This window comes from Cheilinus undulatus, linkage group 24, assembly GCF_018320785.1.
Source record: "Cheilinus undulatus linkage group 24, ASM1832078v1, whole genome shotgun sequence".
Classification (NCBI taxonomy): Eukaryota; Metazoa; Chordata; class Actinopteri; order Labriformes; family Labridae; genus Cheilinus; species Cheilinus undulatus.
Window position 1 is genome coordinate 836,928 of NC_054888.1, and position 21,831 is coordinate 858,758.

At 44.2% G+C, this 21,831-nt stretch overlaps 1 protein-coding gene across 3 annotated transcripts in view; it reads left to right on the top strand.

Annotated features, from left to right (window-relative positions):
• Window positions 1-21,769, top strand: part of LOC121506379 (formin-like protein 2) — a 40,590-nt gene extending 18,821 nt beyond the window's left edge. Inside the window, exons 19-29 of one of the 3 annotated variants that reach the window (XR_005991636.1) lie at window positions 11,301-11,503; window positions 11,600-11,834; window positions 12,548-12,616; window positions 12,782-12,862; window positions 13,201-13,330; window positions 13,408-13,568; window positions 17,483-17,584; window positions 17,676-17,774; window positions 17,856-17,979; window positions 19,650-21,360; window positions 21,525-21,769. Coding sequence is in view for 1 of the 3 variants with exons in the window: in XM_041782166.1 (XP_041638100.1) it covers window positions 11,301-11,503; window positions 11,600-11,834; window positions 12,548-12,616; window positions 12,782-12,862; window positions 13,201-13,330; window positions 13,408-13,568; window positions 17,483-17,584; window positions 17,676-17,774; window positions 17,856-17,979; window positions 19,650-19,738 (1,293 nt within the window). In the remaining 2 variants the exon portion in view is untranslated. Of the gene's footprint in view, window positions 1-11,300; window positions 11,504-11,599; window positions 11,835-12,547; window positions 12,617-12,781; window positions 12,863-13,200; window positions 13,331-13,407; window positions 13,569-17,482; window positions 17,585-17,675; window positions 17,775-17,855; window positions 17,980-19,649 lie in introns of all 3 variants that reach the window. The other 2 variants (XR_005991637.1, XM_041782166.1) reach the window with 2 other exon arrangements.
• Window positions 21,770-21,831: the final 62 nt, after the last annotated feature.

Sequence of the window (21,831 nt, forward strand, 5' to 3'; positions counted from 1 at the left end):
ACAGAGTAAGGGTCAACATTTACCCTTTAGAACAACAGAGTTAAGGTCAACCTTTACCCTTTAGAACCACAGAGTTAGAGTCGACCTTCACCCTTTAGAACCACAGAGTAAGGGTTGACTTTAACCCTTTAGAACCATAGAGTTAGAGTCCACCTTCACCCTTTAGAACAACAGGGTTAGCGTTAACATTTACCCTTTAGAACCACAGAGTAAGGGTCAACATTTACCCTTTAAAACAACAGAGTTAAGGTCGACCTTTACCCTTTAGAACCACAGAGTTAGAGTCGACCTTTACCCTTTAGAACAACAGACTAAGGGTGGACCTTTAACCTTTAGAACCACAGAGTTAGGGTCGACCTTTACCCTTTAGAACTACAGGGTTAGGGTCGACATTTACCCTTTAGAACAACAGAGTAGGGGGTTGACCTTTACCCTTTAGAACCACAGAGTTAGGGTTGACCTTTACCCTTTAGAACCACAGAGTTAGGGTCAACCTTTACCCTGAAGAACTACAGGGTTAGGGTTGACATTTACCCTTTAGAACCACAGAGTTAGGGTCGACCTTTACACTTTAGAACAACAGAGTAAGGGTCGACATTTACCCTTTAGAACAACAGAGTAGGGTGTTGACCTTTACCCTTTAGAACCACAGAGTTAGGGTTGACCTTTACCCTTTAGAACCACAGGGTTAGGGTCGACCTTTACCCTTTAGAACTACAGGGTTCGGGTCGACCTTTACCCTTTAGAACCACAGAGTTAGGGTCAACCTTTACCCTTTAGAACTACAGGGTTAGGGTCGACATTTACCCTTTAGAACCACAGAGTTAGGGTCGACCTTTACCCTTTAGAACAACAGAGTAAGGGTCGACCTTTACCCTTTAGAACAACAGAGTTAAAGTCGACCTTTACCCATTAGAACCACAGAGTTAGAGTCGACCTTTACCCTTTAGAACAACAGAGTAAAGGTCGACATTTACCCTTTAGAACCACAGAGTTAGGGTCGACCTTTACCCTTTAGAACCACAGAGTTAGGGTCGACCTTTACCCTTTAGAACCACAGAGTTAGGGTTGACCTTTACCCTTTAGAACAACAAAGTAGGGGGTTGACCTTCACCCTTTAGAACAACAGAGTAAGGGTTGACCTTTTCCCTTTAGAACCACAGAGTTAGGGTCGACCTTTACCCTTTAGAACTACAGAGTTAGGGTTGACCTTTACCCTTTAGAACCACAGAGTATGAGTCGACCTTTACCCTTTAGAACAACAGACTAAGGGTCGACCTTTATACTTAAGAACCACAGAGTTAGGGTTGACCTTTACCCTTTAGAACCACAGAGTAAGGGTCGACCTTTACCCTTTAGAACTACAGGGTTAGGGTCGACATTTACCCTTTAGAACCACAGAGTTAGAGTCGACCTTTACCCTTTAGAACCACAGAGTTAGGGTCGACCTTTACCCTTTAGAACAACAGAGTAAGGGTCGACATTTACCCTTTAGAACAACAGAGTAGGGGGTTGACCTTCACCCTTTAGAACCACAGAGTTAGGGTTGACCTTTACCCTTTAGAACCACAGAGTTAGGGTTGACCTTTACCCTTTATAACTACAGGGTTAGGGTCAACCTTTACCCTTTAGAACCAAAGAGTTAGGGTCGACAATTACCCTTTAGAACAACAAAGTAGGGGGTTAACCTTCACCCTTTAGAACCACAGAGTTAGGGTTGACCTTTACCCTTTAGAACCACAGAGTTAGGGTTGACCTTTACCCTTTATAACTACAGGGTTAGGGTCAACCTTTACCCTTTGGAACTACAGGGTTAGGGTCGACATTTACCCTTTAGAACCACAGAGTTAGGGTCGACCTTTACCCTTTAGAACAACAGAGTAAGGGTCGACCTTTACCCTTTAGAACCACAGAGTATGAGTCGACCTTTACCCTTTAGAACAACAGACTAAGGGTCGACCTTTATACTTAAGAACCACAGAGATAGGGTTGACCTTTACCCTTTAGAACCACAGAGTAAGGGTCGACCTTTACCCTTTATAACTACCGGTTGCGGGTTGACATTGACCCTTTAGAACCACAGAGTTAGAGTCGACCTTTACCCTTTAGAACCACAGAGTTAGGGTCGACCTTTACACTTTAGAACAACAGAGTAAGGGTCGACCTTTACCCTTTAGAACCACAGAGTTAGGGTCGACCTTTACCCTTTAGAACCACAGACTAAGGGTCGACCTTTATACTTAAGAACCACAGAGTTAGGGTTGACCTTTACCCTTTAGAACCACAGAGTAAGGGTCAACATTTACCCTTTAGAACAACAGAGTTAAGGTCGACATTTACCCTTTAGAACCACACAGTTAAGGTTAACCTCTACCCTTTAGAACAACAGAGAAAGGGTCGACCTTTACCCTTTCGAACCACAGATTTAGAGTCGACCTTTACCCTTTAGAACAACAGAGTAAGGGTCGATCTTTATCCTTTAGAACCACAGAGTAAGAGTCGACCTTTACCCTTTAGAAGCACAGGGTTAGCATTAACATTTACCCTTTAGAACACCAGAGTAAGGGTAGACCTTTACCCTTTAGAACCACAGAGTAAGGGTCGACATTTACCCTTTAGAACCACAGAGTTAGAGTCGACCTTCACCCTTTAGAACAACAGAGTAAGGGTCGACCTTTACACTTAAGAACAACAGAGTAAGGGTCGACATTTACCCTTTAGAACAACAGAGTAGGGGGTTGACCTTTACCCTTTAGAACCACAGAGTTAGGGTTGACCTTTACCCTCTAGAACCACAGGGTTAGGGTTAACATTTACCCTTTAGAACCACAGAGTTAGGGTCGACCTTTACCCTTTAGAACCACAGAGTTAGGGTCGACAATTACCCTTTAGAACAACAAAGTAGGGGGTTGACCTTCACCCTTTAGAACCACAGAGTTAGGGTTGACCTTTACCCTTTAGAACCACAGAGTTAGGGTCGACCTTTACCCTTTAGAACTACAGGGTTAGGGTCGACCTTTACCCTTTGGAACTACAGGGTGAGGGTCGACATTTACCCTTTAGAACAACAGAGTTAGGGTCGACCTTTACCCTTTAGAACAACAGACTAAGGGTGGACCTTTACCCTTTAGAACCACAGAGTTAGAGACGACCTTTACCCTTTAGAACAACAGACTAAGGGTCGACCTTTATACTTAAGAACCACAGAGTTAGGGTTGACCTTTACCCTTTAGAACCACAGAGTTAGGGTCGACCTTTACCCTTTAGAACAACAGAGTAATGGTCGACATTTACCCTTTAGAACAACAGAGTAGGGTGTTGACCTTTACCCTTTAGAACCACAGAGTTAAGGTTGACCTTTACCCTTTAGAACAACAGACTAAGGGTCGACCTTTACCCTTTAGAACAACAGAGTTAGGGTTGACCTTTACCCTTTAGAAGCACAGGGTTAGCGTTAACATTTACCCTTTAGAACCACAGAGTAAGGGTCGACATTTACCCTTTAGAACCACAGAGTAAGGGTTGACTTTAACCCTTTAGAACAACAGAGTAGGGGGTTGACCTTTACCCTTTAGAACCACAGAGTAAGGGTCGACAATTACCCTTTAGAACAACAGAGTAAGGGTCGATCTTTATCCTTTAGAACCAAAGAGTAAGAGTCGACCTTTACCCTTTAGAAGCACAGGGTTAGCGTTAACATTTACCCTTTAGAACCACAGAGTAAGGGTCGACATTTACCCTTTAGAACCACAGAGTAAGGGTTGACTTTAACCCTTTAGAACCACAGAGTTAGGGTCGACCTTCACCCTTTAGAACAACAGAGTTAGGGTTGACCTTTACCCCTTAGAACAACAGAGTAAGGGTCGACCTTTACCCTTTAGAACCACAGAGTAAAGGTCGACCTTTACCCTTTAGAACTACAGGGTTAGGGTCAACATTTACCCTTTAGAACCACAGAGTTAGGGTCGACCTTTACCCTTTAGAACAACAGAGTAAGGGTTGACATTTACCCTTTAGAACCACAGAGTTAAGGTTAACCTTTACCCTTTAGAACCACAGAGTAAGGGTCAACATTTACCCATTAGAACAACAGAGTTAAGGTCAACCTTTACCCTTTAGAACCACAGAGTTAGAGTCGACCTTCACCCTTTAGAACAACAGAGTAAGGGTCGACCTTTACCCTTTAGAACCACAAAGTAAGGGTCGACCTTTATCATTTAGAACCACAGAGTAAGGGTCGACATTTACCCTTTAGAACCACAGAGTAAGGGTTGACTTTAACCCTTTAGAACCATAGAGTTAGGGTCCACCTTCACCCTTTAGAACAACAGAGTTAGGGTCGACATTTACCCTTTAGAACAACAGGGTTAGCGTTAAAATTTACCCTTTAGAACCACAGAGTAAGGGTCAACATTTACCCTTTAGAACCACAGAGTTAGAGTCGACCTTTACCCTTTAGAACAACAGACTAAGGGTGGACCTTTAACCTTTAGAACCACAGAGTTAGGGTCGACCTTTACACTTTAGAACAACAGAGTAAGGGTCGACATTTACCCTTTAGAACAACAGAGTAGGGGGTTGACCTTTACCCTTTAGAACCACAGAGTTAGGGTTGACCTTTACCCTTTAGAACCACAGAGTTAGGGTCAACCTTTACCCTTTAGAACCACAGAGTTAGGGTCGACCTTTACACTTTAGAACAACAGAGTAAGGGTCGACATTTACCCTTTAGAACAACAGAGTGAGGGTCGACCTTTATCCTTTAGAACCACAGAGTAAGGGTCGACATTTACCCTTTAGAACTACAGAGTTAAGGTCGACATTTACCCTTTAGAACCACAGAGTTAAGGTTAACCTTTACACTTTAGAACAACAGAGTAAGGGTCGACCTTTACCCTTTAGAACCACAGAGTTAGGGTCGACCTTTACACTTTGGAAACAACAGAGTAAGGGTCGACATTTACCCTTTAGAACAACAGAGTAAGGGTCGATCTTTATCATTTAGAACCACAGAGTAAGAGTCGACCTTTACCCTTTAGAAGCACAGGGTTAGCATTAACATTTACCCTTTAGAACCACAGAGTAAGGGTCAACATTTACCCTTTAGAACAACAGAGTTAAGGTCAACCTTTACCCTTTAGAACCACAGAGTTAGAGTCGACCTTCACCCTTTAGAACCACAGAGTAAGGGTTGACTTTAACCCTTTAGAACCATAGAGTTAGAGTCCACCTTCACCCTTTAGAACAACAGGGTTAGCGTTAACATTTACCCTTTAGAACCACAGAGTAAGGGTCAACATTTACCCTTTAAAACAACAGAGTTAAGGTCGACCTTTACCCTTTAGAACCACAGAGTTAGAGTCGACCTTTACCCTTTAGAACAACAGACTAAGGGTGGACCTTTAACCTTTAGAACCATAGAGTTAGAGTCCACCTTCACCCTTTAGAACTACAGGGTTAGGGTCGACATTTACCCGTTAGAACAACAGAGTAGGGGGTTGACCTTTACCCTTTAGAACCACAGAGTTAGGGTTGACCTTTACCCTTTAGAACCACAGAGTTAGGGTCAACCTTTACCCTGAAGAACTACAGGGTTAGGGTTGACATTTACCCTTTAGAACCACAGAGTTAGGGTCGACATTTACCCTTTAGAACAACAGAGTAAGGGTCGACATTTACGCTTTAGAACAACAGAGTAGGGTGTTGACCTTTACCCTTTAGAACCACAGAGTTAGGGTTGACCTTTACCCTTTAGAACCACAGGGTTAGGGTTGACCTTTACCCTTTAGAACTACAGGGTTCGGGTCGACCTTTACCCTTTAGAACCACAGAGTTAGGGTCAACCTTTACCCTTTAGAACTACAGGGTTAGGGTCGACATTTACCCTTTAGAACCACAGAGTTAGGGTCGACCTTTACCCTTTAGAACAACAGAGTAAGGGTCGACCTTTACCCTTTAGAACAACAGAGTTAAAGTCGACCTTTACCCATTAGAACCACAGAGTTAGAGTCGACCTTTACCCTTTAGAACAACAGAGTAAAGGTCGACATTTACCCTTTAGAACCACAGAGTTAGGGTCGACCTTTACCCTTTAGAACCACAGAGTTAGGGTCGACCTTTACCCTTTAGAACCACAGAGTTAGGGTTGACCTTTACCCTTTAGAACAACAAAGTAGGGGGTTGACCTTCACCCTTTAGAACAACAGAGTAAGGGTTGACCTTTTCCCTTTAGAACCACAGAGTTAGGGTCGACCTTTACCCTTTAGAACTACAGAGTTAGGGTTGACCTTTACCCTTTAGAACCACAGAGTATGAGTCGACCTTTACCCTTTAGAACAACAGACTAAGGGTCGACCTTTATACCCTTAAGAACCAACAGAGTTAGGGTTGACCTTTACCCTTTAGAACCACAGAGTAAGTGTCGACCTTTACCCTTTAGAACTACAGAGGTTAGGGTTGACATTTACCCTTTAGAACCACAGAGTTATGAGTCGACCTTTACCCTTTAGAACCAACAGAGTTAGGGTCGACCTTTACCCTTTAAGAACAACAGAGTTAGGGTTGACCTTTTACCCTTTAGAACAACAGAGTAGGGGGTTGACCTTTACCCTTTAGAACCACAGAGTTAGGGTTGACCTTTACCCTTTAGAACCACAGAGTTAGGGTCGAACTTTACACTTTATAACTACAGGGTTAGGGTCGACCTTTACCCTTTAGAACCAAAGAGTTAGGGTCGACAATTACCCTTTAGAACAACAAAGTAGGGGGTTAACCTTCACCCTTTAGAACCACAGAGTTAGGGTTGACCTTTACCCTTTAGAACCACAGAGTTAGGGTTGACCTTTACCCTTTATAACTACAGGGTTAGGGTCAACCTTTACCCTTTGGAACTACAGGGTTAGGGTCGACATTTACCCTTTAGAACCACAGAGTTAGGGTCGACCTTTACCCTTTAGAACAACAGAGTAAGGGTCGACCTTTACCCTTTAGAACCACAGAGTATGAGTCGACCTTTACCCTTTAGAACAACAGACTAAGGGTCGACCTTTATACTTAAGAACCACAGAGATAGGGTTGACCTTTACCCTTTAGAACCACAGAGTAAGGGTCGACCTTTACCCTTTAGAACTACAGGGTTAGGGTCGACATTTACCCTTTAGAACCACAGAGTTAGAGTCGACCTTTACCCTTTAGAACCACAGAGTTAGGGTCGACCTTTACACTTTAGAACAACAGAGTAAGGGTCGACCTTTACCCTTTAGAACCACAGAGTTAGGGTCGACCTTTACCCTTTAGAACCACAGACTAAGGGTCGACCTTTATACTTAAGAACCACAGAGTTAGGGTTGACCTTTACCCTTTAGAACCACAGAGTAAGGGTCAACATTTACCCTTTAGAACAACAGAGTTAAGGTCGACATTTACCCTTTAGAACCACACAGTTAAGGTTAACCTCTACCCTTTAGAACAACAGAGAAAGGGTCGACCTTTACCCTTTCGAACCACAGATTTAGAGTCGACCTTTACCCTTTAGAACAACAGAGTAAGGGTCGATCTTTATCCTTTAGAACCACAGAGTAAGAGTCGACCTTTACCCTTTAGAAGCACAGGGTTAGCATTAACATTTACCCTTTAGAACACCAGAGTAAGGGTAGACCTTTACCCTTTAGAACCACAGAGTAAGGGTCGACATTTACCCTTTAGAACCACAGAGTTAGAGTCGACCTTCACCCTTTAGAACAACAGAGTAAGGGTCGACCTTTGCCCTTTAGAACCACAGAGTAAGGGTCGACCTTTATCGTTTAGAACCACAGAGTAAGGGTCGACATTTACCCTTTAGAACCACAGAGTAAGGGTTGACTTTAACCCTTTAGAACCATAGAGTTAGGGGGTTGACCTTCACCCTTTAGAACAACAGAGTTAGGGTCGACCTTTACCCTTTAGAACCACAGGGTTAGCGTTAACCTTTACCCTTTAGAAGCACAGAGTAAGGGTTGACTTTAACCTTTTAGAACCACAGAGTAAGGGTCGACCTTTATCGTTTAGAACCACAGAGTAAGGGTCGACATTTACCCTTTAGAACCACAGAGTAAGGGTTGACTTTAACCCTTTAGAACCATAGAGTTAGGGTCGACCTTCACCCTTTAGAACAACAGAGTAAGGGTCAACCTTTACCCTTTAGAACCACAGAATTAGCGTTAACCTTTACCCTTTAGAAGCACAGAGTAAGGGTTGACTTTAACCCTTTAGAACCACAGAGTTAGGGTCAATCTTTACCCTTTCGAACCACAGAGATAAGGTTAACCTTTACCCTTTAGAACCACAGAGTTAAGGTTAACCTTTACCCTTTAGAACCACAGAGTAAGGGTCGACCTTTATCCTTTAGAACCACAGAGTAAGGGTCAACCTTTACCCCTTAGAACAACAGAGTAAGGGTTGACCTTTACCCTTTAGAACCACAGAGTAAGGGTCGACCTTTACCCTTAAGAACCACAGAGTTAGGGTCGACCTTTACCCTTTAGAACAACAGAGTAAGGGTCGACCTTTACCCTTTAGAACCACAGAGTTAAGGTTAACCTTTACCCTTTAGAACACCAGAGTAAGGGTAGACCTTTACCCTTTAGAACCACAGAGTAAGGGTCGACATTTACCCTTTAGAACAACAGAGTTAAGGTCGACCTTTACCCTTCAGAACCACAGAGTTAGAGTCGACCTTTACCCTTTAGAACAACAGAGTAAGGGTCGACCTTTACCCTTTCGAACCACAGAGTAAGGGTCGACCTTTATCGTTTAGAACCACAGAGTAAGGGTCGACATTTACCCTTTGGAACAACAGAGTAAAGGTTGACCTTTATCCTTTAGAACCAAAGAGTAAGAGTCGACCTTTACCCTTTAGAAGCACAGGGTTAGCGTTAACATTTACCCTTTAGAACCACAGAGTTAAGGTTAACCTTTACCCTTTAGAACCACAGAGTAAGGGTCGACCTTAACCCTTTAGAACCACAGAGTTAGGGTCGATCTTTACCCTTTCGAACCACAGAGATAAGGTTAACCTTTACCCTTTAGAACCACAGAGTTAAGGTTAACCTTTACCCTTTAGAACAACAGAGTAAGGGTCGACCTTTACCCTTTAGATCCACAAAGTTAGGGTTGACCTTAACACTTTAGAACAACAGAGTAAGGGTCGACCTTTACCCTTTAGAACCACAGAATTAGCGTTAACCTTTACCCTTTAGAAGCACAGAGTAAGGGTTGACTTTAACCCTTTAGAACCACAGAGTTAGGGTCAATCTTTACCCTTTCGAACCACAGAGATAAGGTTAACCTTTACCCTTTAGAACCACAGAGTTAAGGTTAACCTTTACCCTTTAGAACCACAGAGTAAGGGTCGACCTTTATCCTTTAGAACCACAGAGTAAGGGTCAACCTTTACCCCTTAGAACAACAGAGTAAGGGTTGACCTTTACCCTTTAGAACCACAGAGTAAGGGTCGACCTTTACCCTTAAGAACCACAGAGTTAGGGTCGACCTTTACCCTTTAGAACAACAGAGTAAGGGTCGACCTTTACCCTTTAGAACCACAGAGTTAAGGTTAACCTTTACCCTTTAGAACACCAGAGTAAGGGTAGACCTTTACCCTTTAGAACCACAGAGTAAGGGTCGACATTTACCCTTTAGAACAACAGAGTTAAGGTCGACCTTTACCCTTCAGAACCACAGAGTTAGAGTCGACCTTTACCCTTTAGAACAACAGAGTAAGGGTCGACCTTTATCGTTTAGAACCACAGAGTAAGGGTCGACATTTACCCTTTGGAACAACAGAGTAAAGGTTGACCTTTATCCTTTAGAACCAAAGAGTAAGAGTCGACCTTTACCCTTTAGAAGCACAGGGTTAGCGTTAACATTTACCCTTTAGAACCACAGAGTTAAGGTTAACCTTTACCCTTTAGAACCACAGAGTAAGGGTCGACCTTAACCCTTTAGAACCACAGAGTTAGGGTCGATCTTTACCCTTTCGAACCACAGAGATAAGGTTAACCTTTACCCTTTAGAACCACAGAGTTAAGGTTAACCTTTACCCTTTAGAACAACAGAGTAAGGGTCAACCTTTACCCCTTAGAACAACAGAGTAAGGGTTGACCTTAACACTTTAGAACAACAGAGTAAGGGTCGACCTTTACCCTTTAGAACAACAGAGTGAGGGTCGACCCTTACCCTTTAGAACCACAGAGTAAGGGTCAACATTTACCCTTTAGAACAACAGAGTTAAGGTCGACATTTACCCTTTAGAACCACACAGTTAAGGTTAACCTCTACCCTTTAGAACATCAGAGAAAGGGTCGACCTTTACCCTTTCGAACCACAGATTTAGAGTCGACCTTTACCCTTTAGAACAACAGAGTAAGGGTCGATCTTTATCCTTTAGAACCACAGAGTATGAGTCGACCTTTACCCTTTAGAAGCACAGGGTTAGCATTAACATTTACCCTTTAGAACCACAGAGTAAGGGTTGACATTTACCCTTTAGAACAACAGAGTTAAGGTCAACCTTTACCCTTTAGAACCACAGAGTTAGAGTCGACCTTCACCCTTTAGAACAACAGAGTAAGGGTCGACCTTTATCGTTTAGAACCACAGAGTAAGGGTCGACATTTACCCTTTAGAACCACAGAGTAAGGGTTGACTTTAACCCTTTAGAACCATAGAGTTAGGGTCGACCTTCACCCTTTAGAACAACAGAGTTAGGGTCGACCTTTACCCTTTAGAACCACAGGGTTAGCGTTAACCTTCACCCTTTAGAAGCACAGAGTAAGGGTTGACTTTAACCCTTTAGAACCACAGAATTAGGGTCAATCTTTACCCTTTCGAACCACAGAGATAAGGTTAACCTTTACCCTTTAGAACCACAGAGTTAAGGTTAACCTTTACCCTTTAGAACCACAGAGTAAGGGTCGACCTTTATCCTTTAGAACAACAGAGTTAGGGTCGACCTTTACCCTTTAAAACTATAGAGTTAGGGTCAACCTTTACCCTCTAGAACAACAGAGTAAAGGTTGACCTAAACCCTTTAAAAACTTTAATGCACCACAGAACACTTCAAAACTAGATCCAAGTCATCTATGGAACGAGTTGTTGAGCTGATAAAACCAACCAAGCACTGACAATGTCAGTGAAGCCATCCTGCACCGACAACACCTGTCAGTCTCTTAATCTTTGTCTTCAACCTGTCTCTCTTTGATTTATTTATTTCTAACCCCTCCTCCTCTAACCCATCTCTCTCTAACCCCCCTCCCGTTCAGGACTTGGACATGGAGGGTTTTGAGGAGCTATTTAAGACGAAGGCCCAGGGTCCAGCAGTTGACCTCACAATGTCTCGTCAGAAAGTTCCTCAGAAGGCAGCTTCCAAAGTTTCTCTGCTGGAAGCAAATCGAGCCAAAAACCTTGCCATCACATTGAGAAAGGCAGGCCAAGGGTCAGAGGTCATTTGTCGGGCCATCCAAACGTACGTGAACCAGGAACCCAAGACCCCACTGACACTCCTCCAAAAAAAATCAGATATTGAAAGCTGAACAGGTCTGTCTGGTTTGTGTCCTAGCAGGTTTGACCTGCGCACCATTCGGGTGGACTTTGTGGAATGTCTGATGCGTTTCCTGCCAACAGAGGCTGAGGTCAAACTGCTACGGCAATACGAGAGGGACAGAAAACCTTTGGAGGCTCTGAGTGATGAAGACCGATTTATGATGCAGTTTAGCCGTATTGAAAGACTCAACCAGCGAATGTCCATCATGATCTTCATGGGCAACTTCAACGACAACGTCCAGATGTTGACACCGGTAAAAAATAAAAGTCATTGAAGGAGACAAAGATAGATGGAGGGGTAGACAGAGAAGCAAGAAGATAGAGGAGTAGACTGAGAAACAAGAAGACAGAGGGGTAGACTGAGAAACAAGAAAAGGAGGGGTGGACAGAGAAACAAGCAGATAGAGGGGTAGACTGAGAAACAAGGAGATGGAGGGTTAGACTGAGAAACAAGAAAAGGAGGGGTAGACAGAGAAACAAGCAGATAGAGGGGTAGACAGATAAACAAGAAGATAGAGGGTAGACTGAGAAACAAGAAGATGGAGGGGTAGACTGAGAAATAAGAAGATGGAGGGGTAGACAGAGAAACAAGAAGATAGAGGGGTAGACTGAGAGACAAGAAGATGGAGGGGTAGACTGAGAAACAAGAAGATGGAGGGGTAGACAGAGAAACAAGAAGACAGAGGGGTAGACAGAGAAACAAGCAGATAGAGGGGTAGACAGAGAAACAAGAAGACAGAGGGGTAGACTGAGAAACAAGAAGATGGAGGGGTAGACAGAGAAACAAGAAGACAGAGGGGTAGACAGAGAAACAAGCAGATAGAGGGGTAGACTGAGAGATGTACAGCAGGGGGGAAAGGGATAAGGGTAAGAGGGGTAGATGGGGAGAAAGGGCAACGACATCCATGACCCAAAGACGGAGTAAAGAGAAGGATGTTTCATGTCTCAATCTTCTGTTTCTTCGCAGCAACTTCATGCGATCATCGCTGCCTCAGTCTCCATTAAATCATCTCAGAAACTCAAGAAGATTCTGGAGGTTAGTGTGTTTATAAGCTTCTGGGATCAGTTGTGTTTTCTGCTTATAATTATTGTTTAAGATGATGTCAGTTCAATCTACAGTCAATATGACTATTAAATCTTTACAAATATTTAGCCTAAAGTCTGTTTTCTGATTTTAAATTAGAATGTGTTTCTGTCCTAGATCATCTTGGCTCTGGGGAACTACATGAACAGCAGTAAAAGAGGAGCTGTGTATGGATTCAAACTGCAGAGTTTAGACCTGGTAACTCAACAACACCTGACCTTATCCTTGCCGTTGCCTACTATAGCTTCATTTATATGTTTACATCACATCTATGAGGGGGTATGTGATAGTCCATGTGGCCCTGTAGCTGCAGAGAAGCTTACATATAGTGAGCACCCACATACATAGACCACTATCAGAGAATCCTACGTACGTTGACTAAAGAGACACCCACATACATGGACCGCCAACAGAGAAGGTATAGAAGTAGCTCAGGTATGGGGGCAATGTTAATGTCCTGTGAGTTTAAATAAAGGTTGATGATGATGATGATGATGATGACTACCGGGACAATGAAGGTCTGTGCTGATCTCTAGCTGTTGGATACCAAGTCGACTGATCGGACTCAGACTCTTCTTCATTACATCTCTAATGTGGTGAGAGAGAAATATCCTGCCGTGGCATTGTTTTATAACGAACTACACTACGTCGACAAGGCGGCTGCAGGTGAGTCTGTCCACCAATTACAGCACAGCACATATATCAAGCCCGTCTTGGCTCACCTGGGTGTGTTACCTGTGCAGTGAGTCTGGAGAACGTGCTGTGTGACGTGAAGGAGCTTCAGCGCGGCATGGAGCTCACCTGGAGGGAGTTCAGCGTCTCACACAACGCCACACTCAAGGACTTCATCAGCAGGAATGAGTCACGGCTGAACAAGCTGCAGGAGGACGCACGCATCGCTCAGGTGAGTTGTACACATCATCCAGGTGAGCTGCTCGCACAGGTGTCAGGTTCACAGACATGTCAGTGGCTGCATTTGTTAAACGCAGGACTACACTGTAAAAAATGAGGTTTGGAAATACTGATGAAATTGTAAAAAGTGATATTTAGTTATACTGACTACACTGTAAAAAGTGATTTTACAGTTTTTCTCCATTGGTTTGGCTCATTTCTTGAAACCGAAATTACATTCTCAAAATAACATGGACAAACCTCAGAACCACATAGCAATTGTTCACAACAGAATTGAATTTCTCCTTCATTTCATCAAATTGCAAATGTCTTAGTACATGTCTCAATGTCTCTGTACATCTTTGCTAATGATTAAGTACAGACAGCCTGCATTTAGCACAATTTCCAAGTGAATAGATCCTGTTGATCCAAACTGATTGTTGACTTCTCAGTCTCATGGTTGTTCTCTCCAAAGCATGTCAGCATCATTGCATTGTATAAGTCATCACATGCACAATAGTCTGTTGAATTGTCAAAATTAGTCAAGAACATACTGTAAAACCATGAATACCATACATGAATCTCTAACAGTTTTTTTTAATTGCTAAAACACAATTTTGCAAACTAGGCAGGTTTTATCAAAATACTTAACAAAATTCACAAAACCACACATCCAAACTGCAAAATACCTCATATATCCTCTAAAATGAAGCACTGCAGCCAAAACTACATATAGCATTATCAAAATCAAACTTTTGCACCAAATGGCACACACTTCATTCATATTACCAGATTTTTGTCTAACAAACTACACATTGTTGGGCATAATGAAAAACACTCTGTAGTGATTTGTAATCTATTCTTTTTATGAGGACCCAGGAGCAGAGCCGGAGGCAATGAAGCAGTTTTAAAAGGTTTATTGAGGGACACACAGGAGTGAGGGAGGGGGGAATCCAGGTCCGAGAGTGCACGTGCAGGTTCCAGTGAGGCATGAGGCGAGAGGTGGAGGGGGAGAGCTAGCCAATCCTTGTGCTTGAGTGTGGTGCGAGAGTTAGGCAGCATGGCAGAGGCAGGGCGAGCACTGAGGGCACGTGGAGGCACTGGAAGAGGTGAAAAAGGGCGAATTAGTAACAGCATCAAAAACACTTCAACAGATATACAGTCATGGAAAAAATTATTAGACCACCCTTGTTTTCTTCAATTTCTTGTTCATTTTAATGCCTGGTACAACTAAAGGTACATTTGTTTGGACAAATATAATGATAACAACAAAAATAGTAGAGTTAAAATAGAGTTAATTTAAGAGCTGATATCTTGCTATTTTCCATGGTTTTCTTGATAATAACCAAAATCACTTAAGTTCTTACATGACAAGCTATGGCATTTTACTGCCAAAAACAGTGCTTTTAGGCATTCCATGTTTTCTTTTCTGTCTGTTAGTCACGATACACACAGGAGTTAGTACTTGATTGCATAACCATTGTTTTTGATGACTGCAGCCATGCGTCTTGGCATGCTCTCCACCAGCTTCTGACATTGTTCTGCTGTCACAGCAGCCCATTCCTGTTGCAAAAATTCAACCAAATTTGCTTTGTTTTTGGGCTTGTGGTTGTCCATTTTGAGTTTGATGATGTTCCCCAGGTTTTCAATTGGATTTAGATCTGGTAATTGAGCATGCCAAGGCATGGTTTGAATGTTCTGGTTCTCCATCCAGGCTTTACCTGACCTTGCTGTGTGGCAAGGGGCATAGTCTTGTTGGAAAATCCAGTCATTCAAGGCAGTAAAGAGTTTATCAGCTGATGGAAGAAGAGTAGCCCTGTACGTGACCTGGTTCATTCGCCCTTCATACAATTGCATTTGCCCTGTTCCATCCATACTGAAACAACCCCAGATCATCACCGATCCACCCCCATGTTTTACTGTAGGGGCAAGACAGTCTGGTTTGTAGGCTTCTCCAGGCCTCCTCCTAACCAGTAAGTTGGCTGGAGTGGGCATCAACTCAAAGTTGGATTCATCACTGAAGAGAACCTTAGCCCAATCATCAACAGTCCGATCCTTGTGAACCCTAGCAAAGAGTAACTGGGCCTTCCTCTGCCTTTCGTTGATGAAGGGCTTCTCTTTGTGCCGTGTGACTTCAGACCAGCTTCAAGAAGTCGGTTTCGAACTGTCCTTGCTGAACAAGTCACATTTCTCGACAGTGCTCACTCATTTTTAAGGTCCCTAGAGGTCTGACAATGATTCCTGACACAGGAACGGATGAGTGCACGGTCCTCTCGTGGGGTACAAAGACATTTCCTGCCTCGACCAGCTAGCAATTTGGTAGTACCATGTTTGGCTTGCTTTTTCTTGGTGTAATGTATGGCGGTCTTAGAGATCTTCAGTTTTTTGGCTACCTGTCTCTCACTCATGCCAATTTCTAGCAGTGCCAAGATGGCTGCCTTTGTGGCTTCACATAATTCTTTTGTTTTAGGCATTATGTTAGAGCTGACAACTTCTGAGTTGTGCTACGGCTTGAATGTAAGCAGTAAACCACTCTAGGCCTTTGCATGTGCAGTGCTGCTTATGACATGAAATGGCCTCTTATATACCCTGGGAATAGAATTAAGACTAAGCCTGTCAAATAGGACATAAAGTAGTATGGAATCAGCTGCATTTTTTGTCATGTTCATTGTATTCTTCGGGTAATATACCTTTAGTGGTATCAGGCATTAAAATGAACAAGAAATTGAAGAAAACAAGGGTGGTCTAATAATTTTTTCCATGACTGTACAAAATAAATCTTGGATCTCGTGTGTGCGTATGGAGACAGTCTAGATACCACTGAGAGTGGGAATCATCTGGCGTCTGCTTCTTCCTCGAGTGGAGCTTAAGTCAGAGTGCGGTGATTGCAGTAATGACGTGCAGGTGCGACAGTGCGGAGGTGCCAGTGCCAATCAGTGCAGGCGTGTCCAGCCTCTGTGAAGAGAACCAAAGAAACTCGCGGCAGGAAGTGGTTCACAGGAAGTTATCAAAATAATAGAACAAAGTGCAATCACCACACACTCTCATCTTTAGTTTGCTTTGCCATAATACTAAAATAGTTCAAATTGTAGAAAATTCTTCAGATTGTTCACATGCACAGAAATATTTGCAGATACACACATGCTGTTGAAACATTGATTTTTTTTATTTTTCACCAGTCAGTGCAACATATGCACAGCAGATATATTTACATGAGTGAAAAAAATATGCTCACAAAAAGTAGTAAACTTGAAAAATAAATTGCAGTAAAAATATATAGAAAAAAAAGAGGCCAGAAAAATAATTAGTTGATTGGTTGAGGACATGTCTTCTTTGGCCATGAACTCCTCTACCAGTTCTCCCCCTACCTCTCACTCTTCCTGCCCCTCTCATTCTCACCCTCCCTCTTCCTCTTACTCTCTCTACAACATCTTCCATTGTTGTTATAAAAAAAGGTTCTCACCTGTGGTCTTTTTATTGTGCTTACTTCCTAATTGAGGTGGTAACAATTAACCATTGAGGTGTTTGGCCAGGTGGCACATATATTGGCCAGTTAGCTCATGTTGTGTCATTTTGAATGGCAGTGTTTTGAAATGACAATCATGTGACTTTATGTCAGATTGTTGTGTCTTATGCAGAGAACCGTGTTCAGTGTGTTTACAAAGTGCCATTTTGAATTGCAAAATATGTGTAAAGCAGAAAATGTGTTTAGAGTTTTAGAGACTTGAGAAGAGGTTTTGCTTTCTGTGTGTCAGTTTAAATAATTGTGCTATACATGTCATTTTAGTGTGTTAGCAAAAAGTGATATTTAGTTTTACTGACTTTACTGTAAAAAGTGGTATTAAGTGATCATGACTACACTGTAAAAAGTAATATTTAGTTTTACTGACGATACTGTAAAAAGTGATGTGTTCTCTATCCAATCAGGATGCCTTTGAGGATGTGGTGAAGTTTTTCGGTGAGAGTTCAAAGACAATGCCTCCGTCTGTCTTCTTTCCCGTCTTCGTTCGTTTCATCAAAGCATATAGGGTGAGTAAGATCAATGAGGGGCGGAGCCTATGAGTTGGAAGCTTTTTCCACTGTAACAGCAGGAAGTGATGTCATGGTGTTTGTGTTCCAGGTGGCAGAGGAGGATAACGAGCAGCGACGGCGGCAGGAGCAGATGTTGTTGGAGAAACTGGAGCAGGAGGAGCAGCAGGATGAGGAGGCAGAGACTAAGGTAAGACCACCACCTCTTACCTGTTCAAATGTATGTCAAAGGTCAAAGGTCAAAAGTTAAACAGCCACATCCCTCCCCCAGTCCCCCTCTCACAGGGGGCGGAGACAGCAGCAGGAGCTGATCAGCGAGCTGAGACGGCGGCAGGGAAAAGACAGCCGCCATGTTTACGAGGGGAAGGATGGCGCCATTGAGGACATTATCACAGGTGAGAGTGCGGGTATTATCACAGGTGGGGGTGGGGGTATTATCACAGGTGAGGGCAGGACCATAAACACAGGTGAGAGTGGGGGTATTATCACAGGTGAGGGCGGGACCATAAACACAGGTGAGAGTGGGGGTATTATCACAGGTGGGGGTGGGGTATTATCACAGGTGAAAGTGCGGGTATTATCACAGGTGGGGTGGGGTATTATCACAGGTGAGGGCGGGACCATAAACACAGGTGAGAGTGGGGTATTATCACAGGTGGGGTGGGGTATTATCCCAGGTGAGAGTGCAGGTATTATCACAGGTGGGGGTGGGGTATTATCCCAGGTGAAAGTGCGGGTATTATCACAGGTGAGGGCGGGACCATAAACACAGGTGAGAGTGTGGGTATTATCACAGGTGGGGGTGGGGTAATATCCCAGGTGAGAGTGCGGGTATTATCACTGGTGGGGGTGGGGTATTATACCAGGTGAAAGTGCGGGTATTATCACAGGTGGGGGTGGGGTATTATCCCAGGTGAAAGTGCGGGTATTATCACAGGTGGGGGTGGGGTATTATCCCAGGTGAAAGTGTGGGTATTATCACAGGTGGGGGTGGGGTATTATCCCAGGTGAGAGTGTGGGTATTATCACAGGTGGGGGGGGTATTATCCCAGGTGAGAGTGGGACCATAAACACAGGTGAGAGTGTGGGTATTATCACAGGTGAGAGTGGGGGTATTATCACAGGTGAGGGTGGGGGTATTATCACAGGTGAGAGTGGGACCATAAACACAGGTGAGAGTGGGGGTATTATCACAGGTGGGGGGGGCATTATCCCAGGTGAGAGTGGGACCATAAACACAGGTGAGAGTGGGGGTATTATCACAGGTGAGGGTGGGGGTATTATCACAGGTGAGAGTGGGACCATAAACACAGGTGAGAGTGTGGGTATTATCACAGGTGAGAGTGGGACCATAAACACAGGTGAGAGTGTGGGTATTATCACAGGTGAGAGTGGGACCATAAACACAGGTGAGAGTGGGGGTATTATCACAGGTGAGAGTGGGACCATAAACACAGGTGAGAGTGGGGGTATTATCACAGGTGAGAGTGGGACTATAAACACAGGTGAGAGTGGGGGTATTATCACAGGTGAGAGTGGGGGTATTATCACAGGTGAGATTGGGACCATAAACACAGGTGAGAGTGGGGGTATTATCCCAGGTGAGAGTGGGGGTATTATCACAGGTGAGGGTGGGGTATTATCCCAGGTGAGAGTGGGGGTATTATCACAGGTGAGAGTGGGGGTATTATCACAGGTGAGGGTGGGGGTATTATCACAGGTGAGGGCGGGACCATAAAAACAGGTGAGAGTGCGTGTATTATCACAGGTGGAGGGGGGGTGGGGTATTATCCCAGGTGAGAGTGTGGGTATTATCACAGGTGGGGGGGGCATTATCCCAGGTGAGAGTGGGGGTATTATCACAGGTGAGGGTGGGGTATTATCCCAGGTGAGAGTGGGGGTATTATCACAGGTGAGATTGGGACCATAAAGACAGGTGGCAGGCGTATTATCACAAAGGTAATACGGTGGATTATGAAAGGTACCAGTAGACCCAGAGAACAGCTAATCCTTCCTCAGGTACGCAGGTAATCTTCTTCTGATTTTTTTTTTCTTTTACCTGCAGCTCTGAAGACTGTCCCCTTCACGGCTCGATCTGCCAAACGCAGCTCCAGATTCTTTTGTGACCCCGCCCACACCGAGGAGCACTACTGAGAGACATGTCAGATAGTGATGACATCACAAAGAGAGTGATGACATCACAGACTGACCTGTAATTCCACTCAGTCCGTCTCTGCAGCACTTTTGTCCAGGATCTGTCTTTGGATTGTTCCAGATCCACTCAGCTCTGATCTACTTCAGATACACATGCCCCCCCCCCCAGCATGCATCAGTCCACATACAGCTCAGTGACCCATACAGGGAGGAGAATAATTCAATACTTCAGAATTGAACGAGAAGATTGGACTCCAGACTGTAAATCTCACCACTACATCACACAGAGGGACCAAAGATCTGAGCCGAGGAGGATTTTATTTAAAACCACACCTCCTTATAGAAAATGTGAACATTTGAACTTCCTGAAGAACTCTGGGAGGAAGATCACTGATGAACATCAGAACAAACAGGAAGTGAACCTCAGAGGAGCTGATGTTTCCATGAGGCTCCAACCTTAGACTGGTTATTAGACTCACTCTGACCTCGTGGTTCTGCAGGGGTCACGGATTTAAGATCAGGGATAAGGTCACCTGGAGACATTGACCTGGTCAGTGAGGGCGCCACCTACTGGTCAGAGCCACATGAGATAAACCTTTTTGGAAACTGACTGAGAGGAATCTACAGACATGATGTCACAGAGAGGGTGGTGACATCACAGAAAGGGTGGTGACATCACAGAGAGGGTGGTGACATCACAGAGAGACTGATGACATCACAGAGTCGGTGTTGAATGAGATGACTTGTCTTCTTCCGTTGGCAACATCCACTTTTAATCAATGGGACCAATTAGCACTTTGAACATTTGTGATCAATCGATGTTAACTGATGACATCATCTTTTTTTTTATCTGTGAGCATGGACGGGAAGGATTGACCTTTGACCTCCAGAGTTAAACTGTTAATAAATTTGACACTCTTACAAAACCTTACATGGGACAACAGGGGAGGACAGGTGGAGCCTGATGAGCACAGGGGAGGACAGGTTTAGGACAGGTGGAGCCTGATGAGCACAGGTTTAGGACAGGTGGAGCCTGATGAGCACAGGGGAGGACAGGTGGAGCCTGATGAGCACAGGTGAGGACAGGTTTAGGACAGGTGGAGCCTGATGAGCACAGGTTTAGGACAGGTGGAGCCTGATAAGCAAAGGTTTAGGACAGGTGGAGCCTGATGAGCACAGGGGAGGACAGGTGGAGCCTGATGAGCACAGGTGAGGACAGGTTTAGGACAGGTGGAGCCTGATGAGCACAGGTTTAGGACAGGTGGAGCCTGATAAGCACAGGTTTAGGACAGGTGGAGCCTGATGAGCACAGGTTTAGGACAGGTGGAGCCTGATAAGCACAGGTTTAGGACAGGTGGAGCCTGATAAGCACAGGTTTAGGACAGGTGGAGCCTGATGAGCACAGGTTTAGGACAGGTGGAGCCTGATGAGCACAGGTTTAGGACAGGTGGAGCCTGATGAGAACAGGTGAGGACAGGTTTAGGACAGGTGGAGCCTGATGAGCACAGGTGAGGACAGGTTTAGGACAGGTGGAGCCTGATGAGCACAGGTTTAGGACAGGTGGAGCCTGATGAGTACAGGTTTAGGACAGGTGGAGCCTGATAAGCACAGGTTTAGGACAGGTGGAGCCTGATGAGCACAGGGGAGGACAGGTGGAGCCTGATGAGCACAGGTGAGGACAGGTTTAGGACAGGTGGAGCCTGATGAGCACAGGTTTAGGACAGGTGGAGCCTGATGAGTACAGGTTTAGGACAGGTGGAGCCTGATAAGCACAGGTTTAGGACAGGTGGAGCCTGATGAGTACAGGTGAGGACAGGTTTAGGACAGGTGGAGCCTGATAAGCACAGGTGAAGACAGGTTAGGACAGTGAGGTTTGGTTCAAACATGTAGACAATCTACATTAATACTACACTAAACTTTTCAAACCTTCATGATTGGTTATAGTGGCTCATGGCTGTTGTTCTTAATAAAATTCACCTGGACTCACCTGGACTTAGAATGCAGACATGGACAGACAGCCCCACCCTCCCGTTATGAAACATTTCATTGAAAAGAAAAGAAAGAGCACAAACTTTTGTACATGTACAGACATT